A 26,489-nucleotide genomic window follows, 5' to 3' on the forward strand; every position below is an offset into this window, starting at 1 on the left:
GTCCTGGGAAAATGTGCTTCCAATCGGCTAATTAAAATAATTCAGCACACCCCTCCTCGGAACAGGGAGAACAGGGAGATGCAGCTGTTATATAGTGTATTCCTCTCTCACCATGCCGAGCTGAGACTGCAGTTCAATCTCCAGACCCTGCAGCACTCGTCTCAGGTCGATGATCTTATTCTTGTTGGCCTCGAGCTCGGCAGTGCTCATGGTGACCTGCTGGGTCAGAGTGTCAAACTGCAAGACAACAGGGGGAAGGAAATGCATGCAGTCAGCAGAGTAGGTACTGAACTGAGGAAGAACTGTACTGTAGACCACTTGCATACAACACAGCATTCATAACTGTACAACACAGTGGTAGAGTGTGTAGTAATGCAACTAGAAACTCCGTCAAGTTAACAAATGTTTGGTTTACTTGACCTAGTTTCTTATATTTACCTTGGAGTTTTGTGTTTTGAAGTTATGGATGAATATTTAGTAAAACAAAAAAATACTTAAATTCTTTGACAAACAGTATTGATGAAGATATTAAGACAGACATCTACCAAATATATGTCAGTTATATTTTTACTATGTATACCAAACAATACAATTTTATATAACACGCTGTCCTTCCAGGTTCATTCCAGTATAGGTCCTCTATACTGGAGTGAAGTCTGTTCTGTGGCTCCTCACCTTGTTCTTGTACCAGGCTTCAACATCCCGACGGTTCTTTTCGGCGATACCCTCGTACTGTGCTCTCGTTTCTTCCAGGACTCTGGCCAGGTCCTGCTGTGGGGCAGCGTCCACCTCCACGTTGACCGATGCAGAATGCATCTGAGCCCGAAGAGCTGCCAAATCCTACACAAGACAGCCATCAAGTAAAAGCAGATTAGCAGGAGGTCTTTTATTATGAGTCAATCATTTGGATTTGAAGTTCAGGTCCCAACGTTGCTCTCAAACTGGGATCCAGACAGATTGCTCAGTGGGTTTACACCCGACAATACTTCTCTTTTGTAAAGCAATACATGCAAGCTCATTTATGGGCAGGGTCTACCTTGAAAAAATATGTATAATGTAGTCTAGTCTTAGCTTTAATAAAAAACCAATGGCATGAGTTTCCAGACCGAACCAGCAGATGATCCTGTGCTTGTGGTCCTCATACCTCCTCGTGGTTCTTCTTCAGGTAGATCAGCTCCTCCTTCAGACGCTCGAGATCCGACTCCAGGTTGGATCTGGCCAGAGTCAGCTCGTCCAGGGCCCTCCTTAGTCTGGCGATGTCAGCCTCGATAGACTGCCTCATCGCCAGCTCGTTCTCATACCTGCACAGGAATATAAACCAGGTTGCAGTACACAACAATGTGTCCTTCAAGAGAAGAAATCAGAGACCATAAGTCGGGCTGTATTTTTCATGCCCACCTTTTAAAGATATTCCATTTACACTGATGGTGTAAATAAAATGTAAAACTAACAACAGGTACATGAAATGTCCCCTTCTTGGACTTGACAGAGCGTTCTTATGCAGAAATATTTCCGATCTTTGATGCAGCCAGTGTCTTTCGTTGAAGAATTTTTTTATAAATCATTTAGCTCTATGCAATGTGTTTAATCATTTACCAGAAGCAAACTAAACCGGCTGCCAGGTTCCTAAATGTAACAGGCAGCACGTCAATAAGGAAAATGTTTGCTGTATTTATGTTTAAGTGATATCTATCTATCTATCTATCTATCTATCTATCTATCTATCTATCTATCTATCTATCTATACTATTCTTTCATGGGGAACAACATACAGTATTACAAAGCAATGGGTAAATTTAATGGAAATCGTAAAATCCGTGATAACTGTGAATAAAATACAGCCTTATTTATAATTGATCTATAGAAAATGTATTGATTGTTTATAATATATTCATAATAGATTGTGAATTAAAGTGTAAAGCCAGATGTCAACATTTCCAATTTTCTGAGTAGATATTTTTTAAATTGGCTAAATGAAAATATAGGAAATTATAGATACTCAAACTTACTGTACCATATAAAAACCAGTATGTGTGAATAATTTTTGGTGGCACTGTATAGAGTGAGATGCTGTTATTAGAGAAACTCACTTAATGCAGAAGTCGTCCACAGCAAGTTTTGCATTATCAATTTGCAGAAGAATCCCAGAATTTGTCATACGAGCAGCATTGATCTGGAAAATGAATATGACAAAAAAAATCATTATTTATCATGAGTAGGAGTTTCTATTGATCGTTGCTATGTAGCTCAAAAACATATATTTCTCATAATAACCTTGAACCAGGAGCACAACCCTAAATCCAGATATATGTAACCTAAATGATCACTATGCGAAAAGTAAAGGAACTCTTACAAATTACTGACTAAACCATTACTGTGGAAATGACAAGTCTAGACTGTCCGAATGATTTACGTCAGCATCAGTCAGCTGCCTAGCAACCAATAAACACCACACCTCCTGGAGATAAAACCTAACATGTGTATAAAAAATGTGAATAAAACATGTTTTTTTTTTTTAGCAAGCACCCCACGGAAAAAAGAACATGCACCATCACACATAAACTCAAAGGTTATTTTTAATGATTTTAACATAGGATTTGGTTACAGTTTTATACAGGAGCAGGCAATGTAAATGACTCAAAAGTTGATGGAAGAGACTTTTGAGGTCTTGAAAGCCAGTGTTTGTATATCACAGTGAATCTAATAAAAAGTTTAAGATCAAATCTATTGTCACTTTTTGAGTTCTTTCCAAATGGGAAGACACGTTTGTCAAAAATGGTCTAAATGGTCTAAATGTACCCGTATTACGTGACTCTCAATGCAATGTGCTCCCAAACAAGGCACCAGCGTGGTCCTGACCTTAACAAAGTCATTATTACCTGTTGCTGGAGGTCATGGATGATCTTCTCATAGGCACTATAATCCCGGCCAATCTGCGGTGTCTTATTGTTCAGAAATTCGCGGATCTGGAACTCCAGCTTGGAATTGGCTGCCTCCAGGGAGCGCACCTTCTCCAGGTAGGCGGCCAGGCGGTCATTGAGGTTCTGCATGGTGGCCTTCTCATTGATGTTGAGACCAAGTTCTCCACCGGCACCAAAGCACCCTCCTCCTCCTCCTCCTCCTCCTCCTCCCATGGCAAAGACTCCACCATAACCTCCAAAACCACCCGACATGGAGTGGCTTGAGATTCTTGTGCCATGTCCTCCAGCGCCCCCGTAAACACTAGGAGCCCGACGCTTGATGACAGTGTGTACAGACCCTGCTTGGGGTGCCTTGAACTGGCCCCTGGAACTGGCTGAGCTGGAGCTGGAGTAGGACATCATGGTTGGTTACTACCGGGTGCTGGGAGATCCACAAGCTTCACTCGAAGAGATGAACTGCAGTAGATTCATCCAAGTCCCCTCTTATATAGAGATCCAAGGGGGATTAGGTTGAGCTACTTTGTCATAGACAACAAAGACATTGGTATCCATGCTTGTGTAATTGTTTTGTAAAGAGTGGTTCTAACGCCCCAGGTGCTTCGATGCTTTATGTGGGTGGAGTATGTGGCTTTGTAGCTCTGGCCAAAAGGGTTACATCACCTAGAATTTTTGGATTGAGACGTAATAATATATATATACAGTATATATGAACAAAATTGAGATCTGTTATTTAGAATTATGTATTCAAAGAAACTACAAAATGATATTGCAAAAGTCTACCATAAGCCAAAATGGTAGTACAGTATTTCATGTTAGATTTTGAAATGTCACATTTTTCCATTGTTGTCAGTTTTCCGTTAAGTATATGGAAAACTAGAAAGTGGTATGTAATTCAGTATGTTAACGTAACATTATTTCTACAGGTTTCATTAGACTTTATGAAGTAAAATTCATTAATTCTATAGGGTGATGCAAAACTTTTGGCCATAGCTGTAGTTCTCATAAAAAAAGGTGGGGTAGGTGCCATGCCAGCAGAGAGAAAGACGCCATTAGAGCTTAATCTTCCAGCCCTGCCCAATAGCTACTGCAGACTAGGGCGGTATTAGCGATAATCTTTGGTTTTAATCATTAATTTCTCTGAAACATTATTATCTGTAATGGGATTATAGGCACTGCCTGTGTTTCTCACAGTCATCTAAAGCTACTGAGTGCAGTAAGACATAGTGAACATTACAAGTATACTAGTAACTTAACGGTTGAAAAGTAAGTAGCGGTGTTATGAAAAAATATAGCATTACACGTCCCCAGGTGTTGCTACAACTGTTTAAATAATGTACCTGTATTTTTTCTTTTCATCAACAACTTTTAACTCATAACTTTTCAAAGCTCTTTTCAAAATGTCTGCTGTAGTGCACTAATAGTGTAAGGATTATTGCCCACATTGTCAAACAGGTAACACAGCGATAACGATCCATGATGTGGTACGTAACAGAAATGCCAGAGCCCTTGTTGTATGTTTTTGTTTGTTCGGTTGGTTTGTTTGTTTGTTTGTATGTTTTTATCTTTCTTCCTGCAGTGATTTAGAGAGTTATACATGATTTAAAGTTATGAGTGTAACAAGTTGTCAGGATGTTAACAATGAAGTGTGAAATTATAGGTACATTATTATTGTAGCAACACGTGGGGACGTATAATGCTGTATTTCAGATCCCCCCTAATTCAGTTATATAGGCGGCTGTGTGGTCCAGTGGTTAAAGAAAAGGGCTTGTAACCAGAAAGTCCCCTGTTCAAATCCCACCTCAGCCACTGACTCATTGTGCGATCCTGAGCAAGTCACTTAACCTCCTTGTGCTCCATCTTTCAGGTGAGACGTAATTGTTAGTGACTCTGCAGCTGATGCATAGGTCACACACCCTAGTCGCCTTGGATATAGGTGTCTGCTAAATAAACAAATAATAAAATACAGACATGCTCACATTTGTTGGTACCCCTCCACAAAAAACGAAGAATGCACAATTTTCTCTGAAATAACTTGAAACTGACAAAAGTAATTGGCATCCACCATTGTTTATTCCATATTTAATAGAAATAAGACTTTGCTTTTGATTTTTTATTCAACATAATATTGTAAATAAGAAAACAAATGAAAATGGCATGGACAAAAATTATGGGACCCCTAACCTAATATTTTGTTGCACAACCTTTAGAGGCAATCACTGCAGTCAAACGTTTTCTGTAGCTCTCAATGAGACTTCTGCACCTGTTAACAGGTAGTTTGGCCCACTCTTCCTGAGCAAACTGCTCCAGCTGTCTCAGGTTTGATGGGTGCCTTCTCCAGACTGCAAGTTTCAGCTCTTTCCATAGATGTTCGACAGGATTCAGATCAGGACTCATAGAAGGCCACTTCAGAATAGTCCAATGTTTTGTTCTTATCCATTCTTGGGTGCTTTTAGCTGTGTGTTTTGGGTCATTATCCTGTTGGAGGACCCATGACCTGCGACTGAGACAGAGCTTTCTGACACTGGGCAGTACGTTTCGCTCCAGAATGCCTTGATAGTCTTGAGATTTCATTGTGCCCTGCACAGATTCAAGGCACCCTGTGCCAGGCGCAGCAAAGCAGCCCCAAAACATAACCGAGCCTCCTCCATGTTTCACTGTAGGTATGGTGTTCTTTTCTTTGAAAGCTTCATTTTTTCGTCTGTGAACATAGAGCTGATGTGACTTGCCAAAAAGCTCCAATTTTGACTCATCTGTCCAAAGGACATTCTCCCAGAAGGATTGTGGCTTGTCAATATGCATTTTAGCAAATTCCAGTCTGGCTTTTTTATGTTTTTCTGTCAAAAGTGGAGTCCTCCTGGTTCTTTTTCCATGGAGCCCACTTTCGCTCAAAAAGCGATGGATGGTGCAATCAGAAATTGATGTACCTTCACCTTGGAGTTCAGCTTGTATCTCTTTGGCAGTTATCCTTGGTTCTTTTTCTACCATTCGCACTATCCTTCTGTTCAATCTGGGGTCGATTTTCCTCTTGCAGCCACGCCCAGGGAAGTTGGCTACAGTTCCATGGACCTTAAACTTCTTAATAATATTTGCAACTGTTGTCACAGGAACATCAAGCTGCTTGGAGATGGTCTTGTAGCCTTTACCTTTACCATGCTTGTCTATTATTTTCTTTCTGATCTCCTCAGACAACTCTCTCCTTTGCTTTCTCTGGTCCATGTTCAGTGTGGTGCACACAATGGTACCAAACAGCACAGTGACTACTTTTCTCCATTTAAATAGGCTGAATGACTGATTACAAGATTGGAGACATGTGTGATACTAAATAATGAAACTAATTAGTTTGAAATATCACTATAATCCAATTATTTATTATCTTTTCTAAGGGGTACCAACAAATGTGTCCAGGCCATTTTAGAATATCTTTGTAGAATAAGCAATAATTCATCTCTTTTCTCAGCTTTTTTGCTTTATTCTATGACATACCAAAGGCATGCAAGTATACATGATAAAATAGCTTTTAATTTCATCACTTTTCAGGAGGAATGAAGCATTATTTCAATGAGCTGTAAGGGTACCAACAAATTTGAGCACGTCTGTATGTTATTTCAATTTCTGCTTTAAGACAGGGTACAGCGTGACCTTAAAAGACCATTACAGCAAAAGAAACTTTTATGATAATTATGTCTTTTTTTTGTTGTTTTTTTTACTCCTTATTTATTGTGTTTTATGTTGTTGGATGTGGTGGTGGGAGCCTCTTGCCAGGTCGTCATTGGAAATAAGAATTTGTTCTCAATTGACTCATCTAGATCAATATAGGTTTTGATTGATTGATTGATTATCCAGGGGTGAAATCTGCCAGTACCCAACCTATGCATCTGTTGATCAAAGCGTGACTGGATTGTAGGTTGTGAAGATTGAGATTGTAGGGGTCTCGAGTGGCGCATCCAGTGAAGGCGCTCCTCGTGGAGTGCAGGATGCACTGGACGTCTCGAGTTCGACTCCAGGCTATTCCTTTTCCGACCGAGGACGGGAGTTCCCGGGGGTGGCACTCAATTGGCCGAGCGCCACCCAGGGGGAGGGAGGGCTAGGTCGGCCAGGGTGTCCTCGGCCCCTGTGGTCTGGCCGGGCGTCTGCGGGCTTGCCTTTAAGCTGCCCAGGGCTGCGTTGTCCTCCGACGCTGTAGCTCTGGGTGGCTGCATTGTGGGCCTGCAGTGAGTAAAAAAGCGATCGGCTGACGGCACACGCTTCGGAGGATAGCGTGTGTTCGTTTTTACCGCTCCCGAGTCAGCTAAAAATAATTGGACTAAATTGGCTAAAAAATAATAAAAATAATTGGCGACCACTAAATTAGAAAAAAAAATTTAAAAAAAGATTTGATGTTGTCATCAATAATTTTCACAATTTAACAAAACATGGATTTGTGTTTGGCTTCTTTTTTGCCGAATGCTATTTTATTTTGTGTGTTTAGTTTTTAAACACTGTTATCATTCACATCAGAAACAGATTCACAATTTTGTACAACAAAGCATGTAGGTGTACTATTGAGGCTCCCTTAAAGTACAGGTTAAATTCATTTAGAAGAGGTCTTCCCAGTAAGGGTTAAAGGAGTTTAAAGTGTGAAATTTAGCTCGATCTAAATTTGAACGTGTTTTCTTTTTTTCCTTGTTTCCTATTGTAATGTTTATTTCTTCATAAATCCGGAGGGTTAGACACGAATAAGGTAGGTTCTTCCTTAAAAACGGGTGCAGTTATTCCCGTAGATAAGATCATTTTTATAAGTGTAACATTTCAGTGCTATTCATCAAAGGCATTAAATAGATTAAAATGGTCATCTATTTGGAATTTAAAACACACCCAAGGATTATATTATAACAAAGGGTAAAATAAACGTGACTGCTGCTTTTGAAGAACTTCCGTTTCAGGCTTCTGTTCTTATCAAGTCGTTGCAATATGTTGCAAATAAAAAGATGGAATAGGTGATAGTTCAAATAAAACAAGATGTACAATCATGCAGATTGAGCCTGATAATTTAATCATATCCTGATGTAACTATCACTACTTAATCATATCCTGATGTAACTTTCACTATTATCTGCTGTATTATTGAATTGTGGTTTGTCACACTTGAGAATTATTGTATTTCTTGTTCTTATTGTATGACTTATATTGTAACACTTGAATGTATTTGTATTTGCTTGCGATTGTAAGTCGCCCTGGATAAGGGCGTCTGCTAAGAAATAAATAATAATAATAATAATAATAATAATTTAGGGAAAGACCAGACCACCATAAACAGGTTCTTTTGATCTGTGCACTCGGCTCAATCACCTTGTATCTTTCATTAAGAAAATGGTATCTCAGCTGGAATAATGTTCTATTTTGATTGCTGGTTTTATTAGAAGAGCCTCCAAGGATGGAGAGGAATGAGCTGGTATCTGTTACCATACCTGACCAACCACCTGTGAAAAGAAGGCGGATGAGACTTTACCAGTGTGCTCAGCTGAGCCCTGAGAAACCATTACAGGTACATTGTCATCTCTGGAAAATACCTTCGTTATAATGAGAATAGCACAAAGACAGGGGATGAGGAACTACTTAATAGCATCTACGTTGTATTCAATGTCTAACCTGTTTGGCGATCTTGCTGTGGTGTATGTGTGTCACGGTGTGTATAATTGCACCATGTTAACCTTCTTATCTATGTGGCTATTGTATCATGCATAATGTTTTGTTTTTTTTAAAGTCATGTCAGGGCAACGTCTCGATAGTTTACATAAATTGTTTTAAAATGTTTAAAAACGCAATTAAGCAATCGTGATCGAATGGGATAATACACCATGCTTACTTAATATTCCAGTGATGAGATTTATAAATGACCACTGAGGCTGTCCACCTGCAATTCCCTTTGAAACTGGGGCAGCTGTGAGTTAGTAACAGAACATCTCTGTGCAAAAGTTTCAGAGGGGACTTAAGTTACTGCTGCACACCCCTAATGGTAGAATCCTTGCCTACTGTTTTTGTTCCATAATTTGACATTGGCAGTATTCTACCAGTATATTAATATATGTGTTGGGTTACCCATGGGTCGAACATGTGGATATAGCCTCACTAAACCAGTCATGCTGTAGAACAGGTGACAGTTCATATAAAAAGGTTGGGACTAGATAAAGAAAAAAACATGTCGGTGCATGTCTGTATCAATGAATGAGACATGTTACTGAAACAAAAGTACAAATTACACCTGCTTGTCTTGCACATCATGCAGTTGTTTGCATCACCAGTAGAGGGAGTCAAAAAGCAAATAGAACAATAAAAAAAACACCAGTTTTTATTCAGACCCAATTATTACTTTATTGTTTTTATGTGACACATTGTGATGCCCAGCTGAGGGTCTGCAGGGGCAAAAAAAAATGCCTTGGTCTAGACCTTTTGTTCTACTTCCTCAACGCGGGACGACACAACCTTCCCATTAACAACCTCTTCCACAATGGTCTTCACCTTTCTCGTGGTGTTGCTGGTCGGAACAGGTGCTGTAAAATAAAAATAAAATTATATATATATATCAAAATAGTATTTTTGATATCCTAAATTGAGGGTTAAATGTTAAAACGGCTTGCCACAGGGTATCATCTATAATACTGTACAGAATGAAACTGCTGTACAATATCTTTATTTTATAAATTAAAGGTATATCTGTAAATAATAAAATGAACAACCTACCTTTTTGATACTGGACCCTGTAGGGAAGAAGGGAGAACAAACACGCGGTTAGTTACCAAGTCGTTTCATTTCACAAAACAGAGAACATTTCACTAAATCGACTATGTTCAGGTGTGTGTGTGTGTGTGTGTGTGTGTGTGTGTGTGTGTGTGTGTATGTGTGTGTGTGAAGTGCTTAGGCATCCTTGTGTTGAAAGGCGCTATAGAATTGTGAATTGCATTGCATTTTACTGTAAAAGGTTTTGTTTTCCAAAATTCATCTGGAGTGGGAAATGGTCATTCACTCCTCATTAAGATTGCTGTTAATTTTTAACATTGTAGCCAACCATATAATATAAATCCCTTTTGACAATCTGACAACCAGAGTGTGCTATGTTATAATTGTCGGGAAGACTCAGGGTCTAATAGCTACTGATTGATCTCTTTATATAATCATGAAGCTGTACAGGTTCATGCATTCATTGTTTTTTTCGGAGATTTGAATTAAAAGAAAGTAGACAAGCCCGTGCTGTCCTCACCTGCCACCCTCTCCGTCCAGCAGGCGTCTGTACTCCGCGATCTCCATCTCCAGACGGGTCTTGATGTCCAGCAGGATCCGGTATTCCTGGGACTGGCGTTCGGTGTCCGAGCGCACCTGCATGAGCTCAGCCTCCAGGCTGCTCACCATCCCCTGCAGTCTGTGGAGCTGATTGGAGTAGTTGGCCTTTGTCTCCTCCAGTGAGCACTCCAGGGCCCCGTTCTGAAAGACAGGAAAGAAAAAAAAAATTGAGAACGAGAAAAGGCTATTCGGTCCATCAAGGCTTGTCCCTTGTTAGCACATTGTTCTCCCCTACTTGGGTGGGGAGGTTGGACAGATTTAAAAGCACATAATCTAGTCTTTTTTAAATGTTCCCAGTGTTTTAGATCCTACTACTTCACCTGTATTCCATGCACTTGTAACTCTGTGTAAAAAAGTTCTTACTACCTTCGGTTCTAAATTTACTCAGATTCCATGAAAGCCCCATTGTTCTTTTCTCTGGGCTAACCTTGACCATGTATCTTAGGTTAACTCTATCTGTACCATTATGTTTTTACAGACTTCAATCCTGTCCCCTCTTTCCCTTCTTTTTTCTCAGCTGAGGAGATTGAATTCTTTTAACTTGTCCTCATAGCTCATGTCATCCCGTCCTGGGATCAGCCGTGTCATTAAGTCCTGGGAAAATGTGCTTCCAATCGGCTAATTAAAATAATTCAGCACACCCCTCCTCGGAACAGGGAGAACAGGGAGATGCAGCTGTTATATAGTGTATTCCTCTCTCACCATGCCGAGCTGAGACTGCAGTTCAATCTCCAGGCCCTGCAGCACTCGTCTCAGGTCGATGATCTTATTCTTGTTGGCTTCGAGCTCAGCGGTGCTCATGGTGACCTGCTGGGTCAGAGTGTCAAACTGCAAGACAACAGGGGGAAAGAAATGCATGCAGTCAGCAGAGTAGGTACTGAACTGAGGAAGAACTGTACTGTAGACCACTTGCATACAACACAGCATTCATAACTGTACAACACAGTGGTAGAGTGTGTAGTAATGCAACTAGAAACTCCGTCAAGTTAACAAATGTTTGGTTTACTTGACCTAGTTTCTTATATTTACCTTGGAGTTTTGTGTTTTGAAGTTATGGATGAATATTTAGTAAAACAAAAAAATACTTAAATTCTTTGACAAACAGTATTGATGAAGATATTAAGACATAAATCTACCAAATATATGTCAGTTATATTTTTACTATGCATACCAAACAATACAACTTTATATAACACGCTGTCCTTCCAGGTTCATTCCAGTATAGGTCCTCTATACTGGAGTGAAGTCTGTTCTGTGGCTCCTCACCTTGTTCTTGTACCAGGCTTCAACATCCCGGCGGTTCTTTTCGGCGATACCCTCGTACTGCGCTCTCGTTTCTTCCAGGATTCTGGCCAGGTCCTGCTGTGGGGCAGCGTCCACCTCCACGTTGACTGATGCAGAATGCATCTGAGCCCGAAGAGCTGCCAAATCCTACACAAGACAGCCATCAAGTAAAAGCAGATTAGCAGGAGGTCTTTTATTATGAGTCAATCATTTGGATTTGAAGTTCAGGTCCCAACGTTGCTCTCAAACTGGGATCCAGACAGATTGCTCAGTGAGTTTACACCCGACAATACTTCTCTTTTGTAAAGCAATACATGCAAGCTCATTTATGGGCAGGGTCTACCTTGAAAAAATATGTATAATGTAGTCTAGTCTTAGCTTTAATAAAAAACCAATGGCAGACCGAACCAGCAGATGATCCTGTGCTTGTGGTCCTCATACCTCCTCATGGTTCTTCTTCAGGTAGATCAGCTCCTCCTTCAGACGCTCGAGATCCGACTCCAGGTTAGATCTGGCCAGAGTCAGCTCGTCCAGGGCCCTCCTTAGTCTGGCGATGTCAGCCTCGATAGACTGCCTCATCGCCAGCTCGTTCTCATACCTGCACAGGAATATAAACCAGGTTGCAGTACACAACAATGTGTCCTTCAAGAGAAGAAATCAGAGACCATAAGTCGGGCTGTATTTTTCATGCCCACCTTTTAAAGATATTCCATTTACACTGATGGTGTAAATAAAATGTAAAACTAACAACAGGTACATGAAATGTCCCCTTCTTGGACTTGACAGAGCGTTCTTATGCAGAAATATTTCCGATCTTTGATGCAGCCAGTGTCTTTCGTTGAACAAATTTTTAATAAATCATTTAGCTCTATGCAATGTGTTTAATCATTTACCAGAAGCAAACTAAACCGGCTGCCAGGTTCCTAATTGTAACAGGCAGCACGTCAATAAGGAAAATGTTTGCTGTATTTATGTTTAGGTGATATCTATCTATCTATCTATCTATCTATCTATCTATCTATCTATCTATCTATACTATTCTTTCATGGGGAACAACATACAGTATTACAAAGCAATGGGTAAATTTAATGGAAATCGTAAAATCCGTGATAACTGTGAATAAAATACAGCCTTATTTATAATTGATCTATAGAAAATGTATTGATTGTTTATAATATATTCATAATAGATTGTGAATTAAAGTGTAAAGCCAGATGTCAACATTTCCAATTTTCTGAGTAGATATTTTTTAAATTGGCTAAATGAAAATATAGGAAATTATAGATACTCAAACTTACTGTATCATATAAAAAACAGTATGTGTGAATAATTTTTAGTGGCACTGTATAGAGTGAGATGCTGTTATTAGAGAAACTCACTTAATGCGGAAGTCGTCCACAGCAAGTTTTGCATTATCAATTTGCAGAAGAATCCCAGAATTTGTCATACGAGCAGCATTGATCTGGAAAATGAATATGACAAAAACAATCATTATTTATCATGAGTAGGAGTTTCTATTGATCGTTGCTATGTAGCTCAAAACATATATTTCTCATAATAACCTTGAACCAGGAGCACAACCCTAAATCCAGATATATGTAACCTAAATGATCACTATGCGAAAAGTAAAGGAACTCTTACAAATTACTGACTAAACCATTACTGTGGAAATGACAAGTCTAGACTGTCCGAATGATTTACGTCAGCATCAGTCAGCTGCCTAGCAACCAATAAACACCACACCTCCTGGAGATAAAACCTAACATGTATAAAAAATGTGAATAAAACATGTTTTTTTTTTTTTTTTAGCAAGCACCCCACGGATAAAAGAACATGCACCATCACACATAAACTCAAAGCTTATTTTTAATGATTTTAACATAGGATTTGGTTACAGTTTTATACAGGAGCAGGCAATGTAAATGACTCAAAAGTTGATGGAAGAGACTTTTGAGGTCTTGAAAGCCAGTGTTTGTATATCACAGTGAATCTAATAAAAAGTTTAAGATCAAATCTTTGTCACTTTTTGAGTTCTTTCCAAATGGGAAGACACGTTTGTCAAAAATGGTCTAAATGGTCTAAATGTACCCGTATTACGTGACTCTCAATGCAATGTGCTCCCAAACAAGGCACCAGCGTGGTCCTGACCTTAACAAAGTCATTATTACCTGTTGCTGGAGGTCATGGATGATCTTCTCATAGGCACTATAATCCCGGCCAATCTGCGGTGTCTTATTGTTCAGAAATTCGCGGATCTGGAACTCCAGCTTGGAATTGGCTGCCTCCAGGGAGCGCACCTTCTCCAGGTAGGCGGCCAGGCGGTCATTGAGGTTCTGCATGGTGGCCTTCTCATTGATGTTGAGACCAAGTTCTCCACCGGCACCAAAGCACCCTCCTCCTCCTCCTCCTCCTCCCATGGCAAAGACTCCACCATAACCTCCAAAACCACCCGACATGGAGTGACTTGAGATTCTTGTGCCATGTCCTCCAGCGCCCCCGTAAACACTAGGAGCCCGACGCTTGATGACAGTGTGTACAGACCCTGCTTGGGGTGCCTTGAACTGGCCCCTGGAACTGGCTGAGCTAGAGCTGGAGTAGGACATCATGGTTGGTTACTACCAGGTGCTGGGAGATCCACAAGCTTCACTCGAAGAGATGAACTGCAGTAGATTCATCCAAGTCCCCTCTTATATAGAGATCCAAGGGGGATTAGGTTGAGCTACTTTGTCATAGACAACAAAGACATTGGTATCCATGCTTGTGTAATTGTTTTGTAAAGAGTGGTTCTAACGCCCCAGGTGCTTCGATGCTTTGTGTGGGTGGAGTATGTGGCTTTGTAGCTCTGGCCAAAAGGGTTACATCACCTAGAATTTTTGGATTGAGACGTAATAATATATATATACAGTATATATGAACAAAATTGAGATCTGTTATTTAGAATTATGTATTCAAAGAAACTACAAAATGATATTGCAAAAGTCTACCATAAGCCAAAATGGTAGTACAGTATTTCATGTTAGATTTTGAAATGTCACATTTTTCCATTGTTGTCAGTTTTCCGTTAAGTATATGGAAAACTAGAAAGTGGTATGTAATTCAGTATGTTAACGTAACATTATTTCTACAGGTTTCATTAGACTTTATGAAGTAAAATTCATTAATTCTATAGGGTGATGCAAAACTTTTGGCCATAGCTGTAGTTCTCATAAAAAAGGTGGGGTAGGTGCCATGCCAGCAGAGAGAAAGACGCCATTAGAGCTTAATCTTCCAGCCCTGCCCAATAGCTACTGCAAACTAGGGCGGTATTAGCGATAATCTTTGGTTTTAATCATTAATTTCTCTGAAACATTATTATCTATAATGGGATTATAGGCACTGCCTGTGTTTCTCACAGTCATCTAAAGCTACTGAGTGCAGTAAGACATAGTGAACATTACAAGTATACTAGTAACTTAACAATTGAAAAGTAAGTAGTGGTGTTATGAAAAAATATAGCATTACACGTCCCCAGGTGTTGCTACAACTGTTTAAATAATGTACCTGTATTTTTTCTTTTCATCAAAAAAAAAAAAAAAAAGATTTGATGTTGTCATCAATAATTTTCACAATTTAACAAAACATGGATTTGTGTTTGGCTTCTTTTTTGCCGAATGCTATTTTATTTTGTGTGTTTAGTTTTTAATCACTGTTATTATTCATATCAGAAACAGATTCACAATTTTGCACAACAAAGCATGTAGATGTACTATTGAGGCTCCCTTAAAGTACAGGTTAAATTCATTTAGAAGAGGTTTTCCCAGTAAGGGTTAAAGGAGTTTAAAGTGTGAAATTTGAAAATCGATCTAAATTTGAACGTGTTTTCTTTTTTTCCTTGTTTCCTATTGTAATGTTTATTTCTTCATAAATCTGGAGGGTTAGACACGAATAAGGTAGGTTCTTCCTTAAAAACGGGTGCAGTTATTCCCGTATATAAGATCATTTTTATAAGTGTAACATTTCAGTGCTATTCATCAAAGGCATTAAATAGATTAAAATGTTCATCTATTTGGAATTTAAAACACACCCAAGGATTATATTATAACAAAGGGTAAAATAAACGTGACTGCTGCTTTTGAAGAACTTCCGTTTCAGACTTCTGTTCTTATCAAGTCGTTGCAATATGTTGCAAATAAAAAGATGGAATAGGTGATAGTTCAAATAAAACAAGATGTACAATCATGCAGAGAACATTTTATTGAAACAAAAGTACACATTACACAAGCTTGTCTTGCACCTCATGCAGTTGTTTGCATCACCAGTAGAGGGAGACAAAAAGCATTCTTACAGCCCGTATTTATAAACAACAACAAAAAAAACCCACCACCATTGAATTCAGAGTCAATTATTCCCTTATTAATTTGACTTGAATTTGTTTTTAGGTGACACCTTGTGATGCCCAGCTGAGGGTCTGCAGGGGCAAAAAAAATGCCTTGGTCTAGATCTTCTGTTCAACTTCCTCAACGCGGGACGAGACAACCTTCCCATTAACCACCTCTTCCACAATGGTCTTCACCTTTCTGGTGGTTACAACTGGTGCTGTAAAAGAAAATTATATATATATTAAACGTATATATTAAAATAATACATTATATATATTAAACATTATATATATATATATATATATATATATATATATATATATATATATATATATATATATATATATAGTTAAAGAAAAGGGCTTGTAACCAGGAGTCCCCGGTTCAAATCCCACTTCAGCCACTGACTCATTGTGTGACCCTGAGCAAGTCACTTAACCTCCTTGTGCTCCTTCTTTCGGGTGAGACGTAGTTGTAAGTGACTCTGCAGCTGATGCATAGTTCACACACCCTAGTCTCTGTATATATATATATATATATATATATACACTACCGGTCAAAAGTTTTAGAACACCTCAATTTTTCCAGTTTTTATTGAAATTTACGCAGTTTAATGTCTCAATGTACTCTGAAATTAAAGCATAGAACAAATAAACAACTGGAGATAAAAAAGAAATCATGGAATCGTTTTGTTTAACAAAATTTAATCTAAATTTTTGACTCATCAAAGTAGCCACCTTTTGCAGATATAACAGCTGAACACACTCGTTGCATTCTTTCTACAATGGAAATTAAATATTGTTCGGAAAGTTCTTCCCAACACTGTTGCAGAAGTTCCCACAAATGTGTTGCACTTGTAGGTTGCTTTGCTTTCACCCTTCTGTCCAGTTCATCCCAAACCAGCTCGATGGGGTTTAAGTCTGGAGACTGTCCTGGCCATTCCATGATTTTTAGCCTACCGTCTTGTTCTTTTCTTCTAAGGTAGTTCTGACATAGCCTGGAGGTATGTTTTGGGTCATTATCTTGCTGTAGGATGAACCCCTGGCCAACTAGGCGTATACCAGAGGGTATTGCATGGTGCTGCAAAATGATGTGGTAGCAGTTTTGGTTCAGGGTGCCACTCACTCTGTGCAAGTCGCCGACTCTGGATCCAGCAAAAGAGCCCCAGACCATCACGCTTCCTCCTCCATGTTTGACAGTTGGTGTCACACACCGAGGAACCATCCTTTCGCCTACTCGACGGCGTACAAAAACCCTGCGTAATGACCCGAAGATTCAAATTCTGATTCATCGGTCCATAAGACCTTCTTCCAGTCTTCAGTAGTCCACTGGCGGTGCTTCATGGCCCAGGCAAGCCTCTTTTTCTTATTTTGCCATCTTAGCAATGGCTTTCTTACTGCCACTCGACCTGTCAAACCTGCAGCTCGAAGTCTTCTCTTCACAGTTGAAACTGAGACTTGCTTACTTCGACCAGTGTTAAGCTGTGCTTGAAACTGTTGTCCTGTGAGCCGCCTATCACGCAAGCTGTTGACTCTCAGAAACTTGTCTTCTGATTCTGTTGTGGCTTTGGGTCTGCCAGACCTCTTCCTGTCAGAGTTTCCTCCAGTTTCCAAGTGCCTTTTGATGGTGTAGGAAACTGTACTCACTGACACCTTGGCTTTCTTTGCAATTTCTCTAAAGGAAAGACCTACACTTTTAAGGGTTATAATGGTCTGTCTGTCTTCCTTTGTTAATTGCCTTTTTCTCGCCATTATGAGAGCAATATACTACTTCCTGCAGTACAATACTGTCCAAATAATGCTTAAGAGGGTGTAGTAACACAGTCTGTTCCAACACTGCTTTTATACAGACAGAGGGTTTGTAAGTAATCAACAAAAGTTGGGACACCTGTAGGAATCAACTTTCAAGGCTTAATTTACTTCCATTGCTGCAGAACAGCTGTAAGTTGTTAACCCATTACTTGTTCCCTGAAAAATACCTTTTTGTATAACTCTGAAATGTACATTATTTATCAGTTTTTGGTAACCTAAACTTTTTTTTTAACCTCTGGCAGTTTACCACTTACCTTTGTACCATTTCAGGTTATTCACTGGACTTGAACTGCTTAAATTTCAATAAAAACTGGAAAAATTGGGGTGTTCTAAAACTTTTGACCGGTAGTGTATATATATATATATATATATATATATATATATATATATATATATATATATAGAATAGAATTAAAATAGTATTTTTGATATCCGAAATTGAGGGTTAAATTATAATACTGTATAATAAAGAATGAAACTGCTGTACAATATCTTTATTACATAAATTAAAAGTATATCTAGAAATAATAAGATAAAACCTACCTCTTTGAACGGGGGCGCTGTACAGAAGAAAAGAGAACAGACACGCGGTTAGTTACCAAGTCGTTTCATTTCACAAAACAGAGAACAGCTGACAAGTCACGTGCTGCACCACTGTTAATTCTAGCATTTACACATAGGGGTTTGTTTTGAGGCATATAAAGCGACACACGTTCCACCCACAAGTCTAGGTCAAGGAAGGTCTTGTGGTTTGGGCTTGGATCACCAGAGAAGCGGTTGCACCCATTAGAGCTGGTGAATTATGGTTGTTTTCTGCATTTCACAAAATCAACTATGTTCAGATGCTAGTGGACAGCTACTTAGACGTTTTGTGAGTATGGTAAAAAAAAAAAAAAAAAAAAAAAAATCAATTGATACCTGAAACTGTTACAGGAGAATCTGAGGTCTGGGGGATCTCAATTTTTCCTGAAGGAATTCAGAATCCCAAACAGTCAGTTCTATCTTGGCTCGATAGATAGAGCACAAGTTTAAAGTTATACATGAAAACCAAAGAGCAACTGCATTTGTACAGTAAACAGAGTACACCCCGGTTATTAGCGAATTAACCTAATTGCACAATTTTGCAGGGCGTGTACCAGAAAGACACTTTATCGATGCATACCGTTCTTCACCGTCCAGCAGGCGCCTGTACTCAGCGATCTCCATCTCCAGCCGGGTCTTGATGTCCAGCAGGGCCTTGTAGTCGTCGCTCTGCCTTCTCATGTCCTCTCTCCCCTGGCTCAGGTCATTCTCCAACCTGAAAATGATGGACTGCAGCTGTTGGAGCTGAGCTGCGTAGCGCTGTTCCGTCTCACTCAGAGTGCCTTCCAGCGCTTCTTTCTGTTGACAATTTCGTTATACATTGAGTTTACCAATTCAATTAAGGATAGTTTATAGAAATATGTTGTTTCCTGGTAATACAGTTTTATGTATCATTCTTAACTGTAAAAAAATATTTTTTAAAAAGCTTGCTGGCAGAATATGTAGTAAATCCTAAAAAGTAAAGCGATAAATGTTTCGACTAGTAGAAGTCTTTCTGAATGTATTCCTACAAGTTTTTACGGCAACGTTTTATAGGGCCAGACTTCGTAAGACGCGTTGTATAACCCATCCCTATACAGTATAAAGTTACAGTTTAATGAATTTGTTCATTTGAATTGGGTGATGTAGAAACACATCCAATCAAACTTTATATAAAAAAGGCACAATTCTGAAGCCTACATCAGTTCTAAACACCAAATAATAAATTGTAGCCAGTAATTGGCAAGTAAATCCTCTGTCTTCATTCTATATTTAGGTAATATTTAATTAAAAAGTTTGGACATTGTCATAAAAAGTCAACTGAGAGAAAACACTAGTCTAAATAGTATTAACCAGGGTCTGCCAACCCAGCTGTGGTTTTATTTTTAATTTTGCCCCTACAGCTAAACCAGTTGACCACTGGGTGGCGCCAGTCTTTACATATTCTCTCAGGGAATGCTCTCTCTTACCAGGCTAAGGTGGGACTGCAGCTCAATTTGCAGGCTCTGGATAGTGCGTTTCAGTTCGGAGACCTCAGTCTTGCTGGACTGCAGGGCTTCGGTGCTGGAGGACACTTGCTGGTTGAGGGCATCAAACTGGAGAAAGAGAGACCAAATTGGGTTGAGCAAGCAATGCATCTTGCTACTAGAAGGAGATAGCTATGGAAGCCTTGTTAAATCCACCAGATAATTGCATTGCCCTTTTCATATTGAACACCAGTAATTATATTCCATATCATACATATTTAAAGCATAGAAATGCATACTATTAAAATGCAGCTTTAAAAAACAGGAAGTGTGCTGCTCAGCTAGATCTTTTACCATCTCTTTTTGAGAACTTTTTTTTTCCCTTTTTGAATCTGATATATACCTACAATTTTTCTCATAAAAGCATTATTGGCTAAAGAAAAGGAGACACTGATATGAAAACCTTTGGGTGTGAGAATTTCAGTTTTTCAGTCAGTAATCAGTGATATAGAAACACTAGACACTCATGTGAACATGTTAGACCACTTTGTGCTTAATTAGGCATCTTAAACAAAGTCTCATGCATTTTACCATTTGTGGCTCTGTTTCTTTTTCTCTTCAAATTTTAAATTAATTGCATGTGTGGCCTATTGAAGTCATCAATTAAATTAGACAATGGCTAATTTGCCTACTTTGATTTTCAGTTCCAGTGGTTTGATTTCATATGCATAACAAATCCAAACTACAGAAGCAATGGGGTGTTCTGATAAATGTGCACGTTGCTGTATTTACGTGTTAAATTGACAAGAACAATTTACAACAGGTTTGCTGGACATGCTCCTATTAAAGAAGCAGTCTGCCACTCTGTTCCATTTTCTTTTACCTTGTCTTTGTACCAGGCCTCCATCTCCTGGCGGTTCTTGTTGGCGATGCCCTCGTACTGGGATCGGATCTCAGCCAAGACCTGGGTCAGGTCGACCCCAGGGGTAGAGTCAACCTCCACATTGACATTCCCGCCCATCTGAGAGCGCAGAGCACGGCGGTCCTGCAGAGTCAGAGCATCGAGGGTTACAACAAAAACACAAACGAAGAAGGGAATAGTTTGCAAACTGACACTGAGATATGCTAACAGACAATGCAATTTCCACACATCCCAGAAGTGTACTGTAATTGGTGTAAGGAAGCTAATGTGATGACCGCAAATGAGTGCACACAACACCAATTGCTATGTTACTAAGTTTCCATTGTATTTTAGCTTAAACATTATCCTTAGATATAATAGCACCTAAATCGAATAATGATCGGTTACCTAATGTTCTGGAGATGGCTCAGGTATGGAAATGGTGTGTCATCAGGAGAGGATTCAGGTAGCTTTTTCTCACTCACACCAAGTGCCTATCTTATATATCTTACCTACATGTGTGTGTGTGAAGCTGAACTTTGTGAGCTCTGCTTACACTTTGTTTTCATAACAATATCTAAACGTTTTCAATGTCTTGCCGTGAGTTACAATGTTGTTATAGACACAGAGCATAAACCCACGAGGTCAAATGTGCCCCAGTTTATCAATTCCTTGTCTTAAGAAGGAAATCCTCTGTGTTGATGACAGCACACCTTACAGTTATCTTCTCCAGTGTGCTCACAATATTTGATTAACCTTTGTTGACCCCTGCACAAGGATGGACAACCATTGCCTCAACTTAAAGCTTCTCCTGTGCAAACTGGAAGCTCTCCACTGCATGTCTGCAGGGTCTTCTCTTGTTTAATCCCAGAGCTTTTAAAGATGACATTGCTTTTCCTATGCTTTAATAAACCTTGTTATGCTTTTATTCGTCCCATGAGGCCCAAGGAACTTGTCTCAAAGGGATTACAACAGCCCATCTTGTAGTGTGTGGCTGGTACCCACCTCCTCATGGTTCTTCTTGAGGTAGATCAGCTCCTCCTTCAGACCCTCGATCTCTGTCTCCAGAGAGGATCTGGCTAGAGTGAGCTCATCGAGGACCCTCCTCAGTCCGGCGATGTCAGCCTCGACAGACTGCCTCATTGCCAGCTCAGCCTCGTACCTAAGCCCAACGCAGAGAGAAAGAGTTGGACTGTGTACTGGCTGCAACCATTTTCACTAGCCTTTAAATGTTAAGTCTCGCACTGCCTTCCGCCTCCTCCTCAAGACCCCCCCCCCCCCCCCCAAAAAAAAGGAAAAGTTTAAAAAGGGGGCAGCAGTATGGAGTAGTGGTTAGGGCTCTGGAATCTTGACCGCAGAGTCACGGGTTCAAACCCAGGTGGGAGACACTGCTGTACCCTTGAGAAAAATACTATACCTAGATTGCTCCAGTAAAAACCCAACTGTATAAATGGGTAATTGTATGTAAAAAAAATAATGTAATTGTATGTAAAAATGATGTGATAATAATTTATAATAATAATAATTTATTTCTTAGCAGACGCCCTTATCCAGGGCGACTTACAAGATATCACATTATTTTTACATACAATTACCCATTTATACAGTTGGGTTTTTACTGGAGCAATCTAGGTAAAGTACCTTGCTCAAGGGTACAGCAGCAGTGTCCCCACCGGGGATTGAACCCACGACCTTCCGGTCAAGAGTCCAGAGCCCTAACCACTACTCTACACTGCTGCCCTTACAATTGTAAGTCGCCCTGGATAAGGATGTCTGCTAAGAAATAAATAATAATAATATATTGATGCATGGTTCCAGCTGGTCAATTGATAGTCACCTGGCTGTACGAATGGGATAGTTAAGGAGATGAATGTATGAAGACGCAACTCACTTCATTCTAAAGTCATCGCCGGCCAGTTTGGCATTGTCAATCCTCAGGAGGATCTTGGCGTTTTCATGGGCAGTGGCGCTGATCTGTCAGACAAATAAAGCAAAATTATTGTGGTACATTTCGAAAAAAAAAAAAAAAAAAAGGACAGGTCTTTTCCTACTGTCATTATAAATCCAATTTACTTCCATAAAAAAAATTAAATATCTTTTAATTGTATAGACTTGCGGAGTGGATTTCTACTCAACTTTATCGTTCTATATTAAAATATTAAAACCGTTCAAAATAAGATAGCTTGCTAGCTAGCAGTGCAGCGTTGTGTAGCGTTCTACTTGACAACTGCATATCGCCAATGAAACCTAAATGCAAAGAATCAAAAAGGTCTTCAGAGCAATGAGAGTAGGTGATCAGTGATGCAGTGGATTGGGTATAGAACATGGTTTTTAAAACACTGCTTTAATTGTTTGCTGATGCTTCCCAACCCTATGGCAGATCTGTCTGCCTCTCTATGCAAAGACAGCCGCGCCCTATATCCTGCGGGAGTGGTATTAGGTTGCACTGTTGTGTATAATAAGATATGTATATTATTGAAGCCAGTTTTGTGCAGCCATTGTCATGCAAGGTTACTGGAAAATGTTTTGTAGGGTGGCATTATCAGACTTCAGTATCTATTGTCATTGGCTTTTAGAATAGGTTTCGGGATATGAACTGAAACTCCAGCATGGATTTCTATGACAGCTTAGTTTTCTTTAAGCAATGGTTTGTATATTATTTGTTTCAAATCTTTTCTACATAACATTTCATATGTAGTATTTTTTTTTTTTTTAAGACCGCAGTTATGATTCATACAGTGGTGTGCACATTTATTAGAACACCTCAAGATTTCTCATTTATATCCTTTATATAACGACCTGCACACCTCTGGGTGTGAGAATTTCAATTTTCAGTGAGTAATTGGTGCTATAGAAACAATAGGCACTCATGTGTGAACATGTAAGAATGCGCTGTGCCTTAAGAATCTCAGACAACATAAAAAAAGTCTGACGCATTTTACCCTTTGTGGTTCTGTGTTCCTTTTCTCTTTCTATTTTAAATGAATTGCATGTGTGGCCAATTAAGGTCATCAATTAAATTAGACAATCACCAATTTACCTATTTTGTCAGTTTTCCCAGATTTTCAGTTAGAGTGGTTTGATTTCATATGCACAGCAAATTAAAACAACAGAAGCAATGGGATGATCTAATAAATGTGCACACTGCTGTATATCTATTTTTAAAAAATGAATGCACTGTTTATTATTTTTATATTCCTATTAAACACGGACGTGTAGTATTAGGATGCCAGCAATAACATCCAGAGTTAACTAACATGTTTTACGTGGCATATGGAAAGAGGGCTTTGAATATGTTTGCAAAATGTGAGACAAGAATGAGTTACAGTATCCTTCAATCGTTTTCAGTGTTCCATTAAAACGCACTTAGAGTCTGTTTGCTACATTCTATATTTTTTCCATGGATTCCACTGTTTAGTGCTCATCAGAAGACAGACCTTGTTCACTAACAGCAAGCACCCAATATCCCTTACAATTAAAACATTTCCGGCCACTTTGTCATTCTAGAAGCAGAACAGTAACACTCCGGCAACTGACAGCAGTAGGAGGTTATGAAAACAAAAATGTAAAAAGGGCATTGTACAAATTTTGTGTTTTTTTTCTCATATTGCTCATGTCACAGGCAATACCACAAAACATGTTTTATATTTTTCAACACATTTTTACAAAATTTTAATACCATATATAAACTATAGTTTGTATAGCATTTGACAACTCCTGAAAGCCTAAGAGAAGACTCCGGCTTTTCTCACAGCATTTACACTACTTAAATCACCCATAAATTATTTGAAAGGCTGCTTTAAGACAACGGTTTGTCTCTTCTCCTTTTACCTGTGCGCGCAGTCCATCGATGGTTTTCTCATAGGCACTGTAGTCCTGGAGAACTGGCCCCTTCTTCTCGTACCACTCACGTATCTGCTTCTCCAGAGTGGCGTTGGATGCCTCCAGGGTGCGCACCTTCTCCAGGTAGGTGGCCAGGCGGTCGTTGAGGTTCTGCATGGTGTGTTTGCCGTTGGAGGCCACAGAGCTGGCACTGCTTAAGGAAAAGCCGTCTCCTCCACCTGCACTGGAAAGGGGCATGGAGTAGCTGGCGCTGGAGATGCGGGTGCCTTGCCCCCCTGCGCCCCCGTAGGTGCTCAGGGCCCTGTGGGGGGCTGCGCTAGAATAGAGTCGGGACGAGCTCATCAGAGTTGCAGGCCTGCTGGTGAGACCATCAGAGGATCTAGTGCTGAAACTGCGAGTGGAATAGTGTGACATTGTGCCAAAGAGCCTTTTCTCTTGCTTAGCAGGATCTGTCCGAGAGAGCTGGTACAGGTGTCCCAACAAAAGCCATGATATATAACCCTGGTGGGTGTATCCCCTTACAGTCCACGGTTTGCGATTGGCCCCAGTCAGCAAAGAGATTTACAGCTTGTTGAGCAGGTGTTTCCTTTTGTTGGGTGGTCTGGGCTTCAAAGCAGGTGAGACATGGGTAGGACACCTGACCTCACTGCAATAGGCCTGTGTCTCTTATCAGATTCTGTTGTCAGCAGCTTGATAGGCGAGACAAGGACAGATAGGAATGTGTTACCATAACAATGCAGACTTTACAAAAAGAAATCCTGCATGTCAACTTAGAAATGATCACTAAGAAGGTGCACAAATGGCTGAGACTTGAGGCTGTTGACAGTTTTGCTTAAAAGGATGTTGGAGGGCACATCAAAAAAGAAAAAGTGGAGACATGCTTACATTAGTACAAATATCAATGTTTAGAGCAAATTTGACGACTGCTTAATACATCTGGAAAGGGATCCCCACGCAAAAAAACAGATTACACCCTCTCATTACACAGAACTGGAAAGAAGTCATTTCTGCAGTGAATTTCATAGCATATACCGTTCATTTTATACCGTCTTACAAAATCTATAAAAACAGGTGGTTGTGTACAATTGTGTAACACTTGTATTGAAGACTGGTATTTCAAGTTGAAGTGTCTAGTCTTATTTCATTTAGACTTTATCTTGTCTGGAATTACAGGTGTGGTACTATAGCTTTATGATTTCATTCTCCTACAGTATCTTTCATTATCTTCGGTACTTCTTTACATGTGGGTTTTGAAAGAGCTCTTTATTTCTAAGCGATCTTCTTTGAAAAGTCATTGAAAGCATTTGTTCTGTTTCGCATGTCAGATCTATTATTATAAAGTAGTTCCCTAGCTGTATTCATTTTACATTTAGGTCATTAATGATTGTTATTTTCAGAAAGGAAAATTGGAAACCTATAAAGTTGCCAAATAAAAACAAAACAAAAAAAATGCATTTAAAACCTTGTATCATCAAAAATGGGCTGGTGCACTGTACTGTAAGTCAAAATGTATTTGTCTAAGGGCCCCTTGGTTGTTTTAAAGGCATAGTTGACCAAAGCTTAACACCCTTCTCAATCCAACTTTATTTCAAATTTAGAAATACCATAAGAAAATAATTTTGCCTTTTTTTCAAAGTTCCTTATCATAGTTCTAAATGTAACCCTATTGTGTGTTTTAAGATTAAGGATGTCATTTTAAACTGTACATGTAGCATGGAATGCAAGTTTTCAGATTGTACCGTGAAATACCCTGTCTATCTTTCTAACATTTGCATGATCATAAACTGTTCAAAATGTGATTGTGAATTAAGTACCTGAAACACTTCCCTTATAAACATTTCCAATACATAGCAAAGTGTAATAAAGCCTAGCGAAAGAATGATAAAGCATGGATGATAAAGCCTAGCGAAAGCATGATAAAGCATGGGTAAGCATTGTAAAGAATAGTGAAGCATGGTAAAGCATATTAATAGACATGGCAAACCAGGGTAAGCTATGGTAATAGTGTAACCATGGTAACACTGTAA

The 26,489-nt window shown here is 39.4% G+C and overlaps 3 protein-coding genes across 4 annotated transcripts in view; all 3 read right to left on the reverse strand.

Annotated features, from left to right (window-relative positions):
- Positions 1 to 3,349, reverse strand: part of LOC117433470 (keratin, type I cytoskeletal 13-like) — a 28,387-nt gene extending 25,038 nt beyond the window's left edge. Inside the window, exons 1-5 of one of the 2 annotated variants that reach the window (XM_059006639.1) lie at positions 2,880 to 3,338; positions 2,091 to 2,173; positions 1,145 to 1,301; positions 676 to 840; positions 112 to 237 (exon numbers count right to left, since the gene is read on the reverse strand). In XM_059006639.1, coding sequence (XP_058862622.1) covers positions 112 to 237; positions 676 to 840; positions 1,145 to 1,301; positions 2,091 to 2,173; positions 2,880 to 3,323 — 975 coding nt within the window. In that variant the 5' untranslated portion in view covers positions 3,324 to 3,338. Of the gene's footprint in view, positions 1 to 111; positions 238 to 675; positions 841 to 1,144; positions 1,302 to 2,090; positions 2,174 to 2,879 lie in introns of both variants that reach the window. The other variant, XM_059006640.1, reaches the window with a different exon arrangement.
- Positions 3,350 to 9,252: 5,903 nt separating this feature from the next.
- LOC117433408 (keratin, type I cytoskeletal 13-like) lies at positions 9,253 to 14,192 on the reverse strand. The gene is made up of 8 exons (XM_059006641.1): positions 13,691 to 14,192; positions 12,902 to 12,984; positions 11,964 to 12,120; positions 11,505 to 11,669; positions 10,941 to 11,066; positions 10,159 to 10,379; positions 9,642 to 9,658; positions 9,253 to 9,451 (listed from the first exon to the last, which is right to left on the reverse strand). The coding sequence occupies exons 1-8, from the start codon at positions 14,126 to 14,128 to the stop codon at positions 9,342 to 9,344; spliced, it is 1,317 nt and encodes a 438-aa protein (XP_058862624.1). The 5' UTR covers positions 14,129 to 14,192; the 3' UTR covers positions 9,253 to 9,341.
- Positions 14,193 to 15,740: 1,548 nt separating this feature from the next.
- Positions 15,741 to 25,011, reverse strand: LOC117433409 (keratin, type I cytoskeletal 19-like). Its single transcript, XM_034055644.3, has 8 exons — positions 24,451 to 25,011; positions 22,511 to 22,593; positions 21,625 to 21,781; positions 20,602 to 20,763; positions 19,722 to 19,847; positions 18,854 to 19,071; positions 18,235 to 18,251; positions 15,741 to 16,097 (listed from the first exon to the last, which is right to left on the reverse strand). Exons 1-8 carry the CDS (start codon positions 24,874 to 24,876, stop codon positions 15,997 to 15,999), a joined length of 1,290 nt encoding a protein of 429 aa, XP_033911535.2. The 5' UTR covers positions 24,877 to 25,011; the 3' UTR covers positions 15,741 to 15,996.
- Positions 25,012 to 26,489: the final 1,478 nt, after the last annotated feature.

This window comes from Acipenser ruthenus, chromosome 33 (genome assembly GCF_902713425.1).
Source record: "Acipenser ruthenus chromosome 33, fAciRut3.2 maternal haplotype, whole genome shotgun sequence".
NCBI classification, from domain to species: Eukaryota; Metazoa; Chordata; class Actinopteri; order Acipenseriformes; family Acipenseridae; genus Acipenser; species Acipenser ruthenus.

Excerpts from the sequence above, each read along its gene's own strand:
- LOC117433408 (XM_059006641.1), bottom strand. The coding sequence starts at position 14,128 with ATGATGTCCTACTCCAGCTCTAGCTCAGCCAGTTCCAGGGGCCAGTTC. Across the intron at positions 12,985-13,690 it reads TCCATGACCTCCAGCAACAG|ATCAATGCTGCTCGTATGAC; the intron begins GTAATAATGACT and ends TTCATTTTCCAG. Across the intron at positions 11,067-11,504 it reads AAGCCTGGTACAAGAACAAG|TTTGACACTCTGACCCAGCA; the intron begins GTGAGGAGCCAC and ends GTTGTCTTGCAG.
- LOC117433409 (XM_034055644.3), bottom strand. The coding sequence starts at position 24,876 with ATGTCACACTATTCCACTCGCAGTTTCAGCACTAGATCCTCTGATGGT. Across the intron at positions 22,594-24,450 it reads TCGATGGACTGCGCGCACAG|ATCAGCGCCACTGCCCATGA; the intron begins GTAAAAGGAGAA and ends TTTGTCTGACAG. Across the intron at positions 21,782-22,510 it reads GGCGATGACTTTAGAATGAA|GTACGAGGCTGAGCTGGCAA; the intron begins GTGAGTTGCGTC and ends CGTTGGGCTTAG.